The sequence below is a fragment of the Heliangelus exortis genome, chromosome 1, assembly GCF_036169615.1.
Source record: "Heliangelus exortis chromosome 1, bHelExo1.hap1, whole genome shotgun sequence".
NCBI classification, from domain to species: Eukaryota; Metazoa; Chordata; class Aves; order Apodiformes; family Trochilidae; genus Heliangelus; species Heliangelus exortis.
Genome location: NC_092422.1, coordinates 142,411,408 through 142,418,499, shown reverse-complemented (window position 1 = coordinate 142,418,499; position 7,092 = coordinate 142,411,408). Strand labels below are relative to the sequence as shown.

General features: G+C 39.7%; 1 protein-coding gene across 1 annotated transcript in view; it reads right to left on the bottom strand.

Moving 5' to 3' along the window:
* Positions 1-1,504: 1,504 nt before the first annotated feature.
* The window catches only part of POLR3B (RNA polymerase III subunit B), a 74,550-nt gene continuing 68,962 nt past the window's right edge, over positions 1,505-7,092 (bottom strand). Inside the window, exon 28 of the mRNA XM_071728855.1 lies at positions 1,505-2,068. Within this exon, the coding sequence (XP_071584956.1) occupies positions 1,939-2,068 (130 nt within the window). The 3' untranslated portion in view covers positions 1,505-1,938. The remainder of the gene's footprint in view (positions 2,069-7,092) is intronic.

Here is a 7,092-nt window from a genome sequence, read left to right as displayed (position 1 = left end):
ACAAAACTTTTCACCCCTACACTTTCATCAGCTTGAGGTAAGCTATAGCTGCAAGGTTACCCCACACGTTTGCACACAGACATTTTCTCTTAATAGAGCAACTCACAAACCCACTCCTTTGCTCCTCCTCTTTATCTGCACGATGTCTGCTTAAATTTCCACAGGTGTTATTGTATATATAGCTTAGTCTTTAATGTCTTACCACTTTGACCATCAAATTTAGAAAACCACCTAAGAGATAACTAGTTAGCAAGAACACCCCTATCTTCAGGGTAGGTTTCTTGATCCAGGTCAAACTTCCCCCCACCAGGAGGCTGTAGCCTTTGAAGCTCACTCCCTCTGCTGGTGCACCAGAGCCTCAAACCGGCAGTCTCAGGGAGCAAAGCAAAAGTTATTAATTTGGTTGGGGCTTTTGATGGTCCTCTTCCTCCAGTTTGAAGCAGTACATCACTCTTCTATAACTCCTTGTAAATAACCCTGAGCTGTTCAGATCTTGGTAGAGGTGCTTCAAGAGCTTTTCCAGTGCAAATGGAAATTCAATTAGTCCAATTGCAGGAAAAAAAAAAAAAGAAAAAGAAAAAGAAAGTTAAATCTACCCCTTCAGACTTGATTTGTAAGCTCAGACACATAACTCCTGGTTTAAGCATTTTGGTGGAAGCTTAAAAAGCAAGCCTACTCAGCTACACATTCAGTATGCACTATTCAGCCACATGAGGAGCCAAAGAGCACCTGAGGACTTCCAGATCATAGGCAGTGTTCTGATCTGGAATGCTGCCTTTCTCTGAAGCACCTGAACATGCACATACTTCATCTCGACTTCAGTGGGACTACTCATTAGTTGAAAAAGTTAACTGTATGCTTTACTGAGAAAGGACTCAAGTGAGTTCAGAGACTCTCAGTTCATCCACTGCCTCAGATCTCATGAAAAAAAATTCAGCTATTCCAAGTTCTTTCAAGTCATTCAAACCTGTTTCATTGTCAGTGGAGGATAAACAAAAAATCTATTCAATAAATTCTTCACAGGTTTGTTTATTTGTAAAAACGTTTAACCTGTGCCCATATTTAAAAAAGAACACTTGTAAAGTTCTAGGACAGCACACATCAGTACCTAGCATTTGCAGCCTGTCTTTTCAGGGCTTTGGGCCAGTGTATTATTTAATGTACCATATTCAGTAGGAATTGAATGGATATCTAAGATGTATCATGCACTTGGTGTATATGCAGTTACCTCCCTTGAACTTCATGGAAATGGTGTAAGTTTAGCTGAAGGCAGACTGACTGTATAATCACACCACTGATTGCACACAAATCCACCTGCATATTGAGATCATACTCAAAATGTTCAATTTCAAATTCTTAAGAAAGTAGTTTAATATCTCTAAACCTGACATGACTTAATAAAATTGTCATGCTTTAACAAAATGCTTTAGGAATAGGAAAATGGTTTAGACATTATAAGAAGGCTTTACCACTCTTACACAACCATCAACACACATTCAAGCAGTGTTATTTAAAACATTTATTAGTCTCATATTACATGGGTATAGAAAATGCTTTTAACCTCTACTAATAAGATGTGCATTTACCTCAGCTCAAGCCCTAGTCCAGCAAAGCACTTTCCAAACCCAAGCATGGGGTTCTCTGAAGTGAAGCAAATACTTTCTGGATCATGGATTTACTCCACAATTCCCACATGCTCTGTTCACTCAGACTAAACAAGACCTTCAGAACTGTCCCTAGTGTAAGTACTCTACTGAGTCTCTCCTGTCAACTTAAAACAGGGAGGCTATATAAGAAAGATTTCTCACACTGTCCTGCAGCTCACTTTTACCCACTCAGGTCTTAGACTTATAAAAAAAAAAAAAAAAAAAAAAAAGTATCTTCCGTGCTGGAATTCAAAATTCTTTAAAGTACTTTTTTGCATCTTTTTAATCTTGTTCATTCGTTGTACTTAGCAAGTTTTAACCTGGGTATGATGTTCATTGACTGAAGTTCTTGGAATAAGAGTTTACAGGCATAAGGTATGCGCAGAGAAGACACATGACACGATGATTTGCAATAGTGGCACCTAGGGAAACAAACAAAAATAAAGTCAGGGCTGGTGCATAAATGAAGCTCTACAATAAGAAACAGTAGCCACTATCCACTGGTTTCTTTGTCCAGCTATATTTAACCAGTGGGATCACTCCTAGAAGGACCTGAGTGCTTGAGACACATTTTAGCAAGTGGTAACTTTAAGCCCTTAAATAATCTGACTGAAGCCTACAGGAGCTTAATGTTAAACTTGCACTTGTCTTGGAGAAGGATCACAGTGCTCAGTAGCTATTAGGACCGACTGCTCTAGCACTCACATAATGCAAGATAAATTCAGCATTGCATGAACAGAGATAAAAATTTCTGAAAACATGATTAATGGTCCAGTTTGTCTTATATATATATATATATATATGTATATATATATCACAAAAAAGATAACACAGAAGGTTCACACTTAGGTTTTTTTCCTGATAAGCAACCTCAACCTATAATGGCTCAAACCAGCTCGTATTCCAGAAAAGAGTCATCTCTTGTCTCTGTATGAATATCCGAAGCTTTAGTCAAGATGTAAAACCAGTAAAACTGCTTTAATCCATACTCTTTGCACTCTTTACTCAAATGATCTTAAAATTCTGGGGGAAAGGGCTTTTTTGTCATTTAGTTATAACCTTGACCACATAAAGAATAGACAGACATCTTTCTTGTATCGGGATTCACATTCAGTGGTGGCAGTAACTGCTTAAATTATTTGCTTTCATACTGTGTACACATAAAGGAAATAAAAAATCTCTTAAAAATACCAGTTTCCAACTATGCTATTTCCTTGTTCTCCTGTGTATTCCATCTTCTGTTTTGGAGAAGAGAGTTGAGAAAGCCAGGCCTTTGAGAGCACAGGGTGACTCAGCACTTTCCTAACACTCAAACAAAACTCTTTTTTTTTGCTTCTGTGTTTCAAATTTATATTTCTGGCATAAAGTACTAGCAGTCTGAAGATGGAATAGAGAAAGAATTAGCAAAATTCCTACATGAATCTGTGGTGCAGAATGAGGCTAAGGATCAACACCTACAATAAAGCCAATGCTTAGTCACTTATTTCTGTCACCAGTGAATTTGACCTAGAGCAAATGGAAGTCAGTGGGGACAGGTCCAATAAAACTGGCTACTGTTGATGAAGTTACTGATTACAAGACTCAGCATTAGTTCTCCAGTTATTTTCTCAGACTGCTAGTTCTCTGTTACAGATATATTTAAACAGCATGTTGAAGAGCTGGTTATTTCCCAAGAACACTGGTTGCTTTGGCTTCCACATTCTCCATACTTAGGGTATTTATTTTGCAGAATCATAGAATGACAGGTTAGAAGGGACCTTCAGAGATCATCTAGTCCAACCTTTTTCAGTAGGAACATGGTTTAGATGAGTTTTCAGCACCCTGTGAAGCCAAGTCTTAAGTGTCTAATGTTGGGAAATCCACTACTTCCCTGGGGAAGTTATTCCAATGTCCAAGTGTTCTCATAGTGAAAATTTTTCTTCTGATGTCCAATTGGGATATCCCCAAGAGTAACTTGCATCCATTACTCCTTGTCTTTTTCATTTGATTCCTTGTAAAAAGGGAGCCTCCACCTTCTTGGTAGCCACCCTACTGGAACATAGCAATAAGGTATCCCCTGAGACTTCTTTTCTCCAGGCTGAAAGGCTGAATAAACCCAGTTCTCTCAGGCTTTACTTTTTTTTTTTTTTTTTCCTTAAAATAACCCAACCAAAAAACCCAAGAAAGTGTTCAACCAGTGGTATAGAAGCCTTAATTACATTTCTGCTTTACTTATTCCAGTGATTGCTTTGGCTTTGTCTAGATCTGACTACAGACAGTAAGAAGGCAATAGACTGAACTGAATTCCCTGGAACAGGCTTCTCCTGTTGACACTGTTAGGGAAAATGTTACAGGTAGCATGCCTTTAAAACAGAATAGACCTCAACTGCAGGTTTATAACTACTCCCCTACTCCAAAATGATAGGGATAGAAGCACTTTTATGGTGTGAGAAAGTGACCTAAACAGAAGCCATTTTCTGTTGATAACCTAGCAAGCAACTACTCTAAACAGAAGCATCCTTGCAAGCCCCAGAAGCCTGATGAGCCACAACTTTTCTGCTATCAGCAAATGTCTGGCATCTGATTACAGCTATCAGGGACTGAGGATCAGAGACTACTCATTCCACCCAGGCTCAAAGCTGCACCATTCTGGACCTGCTTTGTACTTAGATGGGGATCACATGGAAAGGTTCAGGTGAAGTAAGCACAAAGCTGTGTTGAACAGAGATCACAGAAACTGAAGTACTCAAAAGACCATTTGGTACTAGAACCGATACTAAGCTGGACCGGAAAGACAGCTGTGCCAAGGCTGAACACAGCCTCTGCAGCACAAAACCAAAACTTTTCTTAATATATATTTTAAGATGCTTAGACTCTAGGCATTGAAATAACTTCTCATCATCACAAAAGGTCCAAAAGATTTTGCTCACTACATTCAGTGGAGCCCTGCCTCTGAATACCTGTTCAACAGCAAAGCTAGAAGAATTGCATAAAAGTGATACATCACAGTAGGTTTCTACTGTATTTTTTACAGGGAAAAATTCTGTCACTGCCAGTAGAGTCCCCCGTCCCTGTGAAAGTACCAGTTCAGGCCCCAACACCAATGTGCTATGACTGTCCTGCAGAAAAACATATCCAGTGGTTAGTCTCTGTCTTGCAGGAATGGCTCCTCTTCCTTAAGACAAGTGTCCTTAGTGACAGCCACCAAACAAAAGGTTTCTAACAGGTTGCCTGCAGTGATGTCTTATTAATGCCACATTCACTGAAAAAGCCAGTTTGGAAGTTTCTCTTAATGACTTGGTCTCTGATGCTCATTACAGGGCCACTTGCTTCAGCTGCTGGTGTACACAGCATATCAAGAAACTTCCTCTTACTGATTACTCACACATCAGACAGCTTTTCACACAAATTGCAAGAATGTCTGGCTCTGTCTGAAAGAGTAATTTCTTTCAGTTTTTTAAAAAAGCCACTAAACTTCTCTGCAAATGTCAGAATACAGAATATGTTAACCACACCTTAAAAATAAAATGCAGTACTATTTCTTAAGTTCAAATTCCTAATCTTCTTCATGGCATCCTAACTTCCTGTGGGCTAGGAAAATCTTCAAGGACAACTCAGAAAGCCAAAGTCTTACAAAAACCCCCCATTTATCTACATCTGCATGCAAGTTTTTTAAAGCAGTGCTTTCCACAGATAGAAGTGGTTGCTTTGTTGACTTAGGCCATGCCCCTCCTTTCAACTTCCTTCAACTGTTACTTGCATCGCAGTAGCTTTAAGAGATTTGGATTAGAAAAAGGCCTCACTTGTTACATACAGCATATACACATTCTAGAAACAGGTCTCTCAAAAATACTTACTGCACAAAAGCCAGTAAGACAATGCCCAAAAATCATCAACCACAATAGGATGCAAAGAGCAGGTCTTGTCTTTCCTCTGGATTTCACTTGTGTTTACCTACCTCTATCTGAATTTGTGCTCCACAGGAAGCATAACTGCTGGTGCTACTAGGAGACAAAAGTGGTCCTTGGTTTCTGGCCAGAAACCACATGCTTCAGAAGAAATGTCTGACCAAGGGCAGAAAAGGTAGCAATAACTTTTATACCTCTACAAACTAAGAGTACACCTTACTTTCCTACCTCATGATACCATGGCAGAATCACTCTCAAAGCACTGAAGTGAACAAAGTCTGATTTCCTGCCTCTTCCAACAGACTGATACTGATATCCAAGATGCAGCAAGTTTCCAAAAATGCTATTTTGAAGAATTTAGAAATTACTCTTTCTCTTCCTCCTTCCAACTCCCCATCTTCCCCCAGTATAAATACTGGAGTAACTTGTAAATGGAACTTGCATTGTTGACTATTTCTTCCCTTAGACGTGGGATTCCAGGTCACCTGTTTTTCACAAAACTTGCAAAAACACTGTATCTTATAAATTCCCCTTGGTCTCCTAAGTTTGTTTTTCTGCCAGGCTAGAACAAAACCAAGCTAAAGCAAAAGATTTCCCTCACCTATAGATACAATAAACACCTATAAACATAAGCTTCCCTGCCTTCTAGTAACAGTGGTGTACTTCCAGCATGCTACAGGGCAACTTTAAATCTAGCATCTCAAAATTACTGTAAAGAAGAGATGGGTAAGAGCAAAGCCCACATATATTACACACAGTAATCGAGTATTACACATGGTGAGCTCCACACAGTTTTGACTTGTAGTTTCATGCTTCTCCTACAAGGAAAACCAGTTTGTTTGCAGCAGATACACTCACTGCTGTCTTAGGACCCCGAGTAAGAAAGCAAGACCATGAGGTAGTCTACAGATAAATTTCTTAGGTACAAGGCAGTTGGTCAGAAGCCAGCTGAATGCCCAGCCACATAGCTGCTTGCCTCTCAGGCTCAGAGACAGGAGTAGGATGTTTGTCTGATGCTTCAAAGAGAAAGTCCTTGTTTTACAAAAGTACAAAGCAAAAGGCATTTGGGAGAGCTAGAGTCAAGGAAAATGGTGTGCATGTGACTGTAAACTCCATGGCTAGAGAACAAGGAAGGAGAGGTTGCTTTCTTCTCTAATGCTTCTGTGCCTGCACTCTCTCTTCAGCCTTATGGGGTATAACACATGAGAATGCCAGGAATATCTGTGACTAGCCTAGCTAAGTAACCTCATTTCAGAAGGCAGTAGGATCATGGATGTCAACACAGATAGTTACCCTTTACCAAAAATAGATGATATACAGGACTGGGAGACTGCTTATCCCCTGCAAGAGTGGGAAGGGAAGCAGCAGAGTGAAAATAGCCTTTCCCACCAGCACATCTGGCTGTGACAGAGGACCTCTGTGCTGCAAAAGAGAGACCCCTTGCTGATTGACTACACACTCTCTTTAGTCCTAAGTGTAATCAGAACATAAAAAAGAACTGTTCCTGTCACAGATTTTCCAAATGCCATTTTTGAACGTTGACATTGGTTTTGATTAAG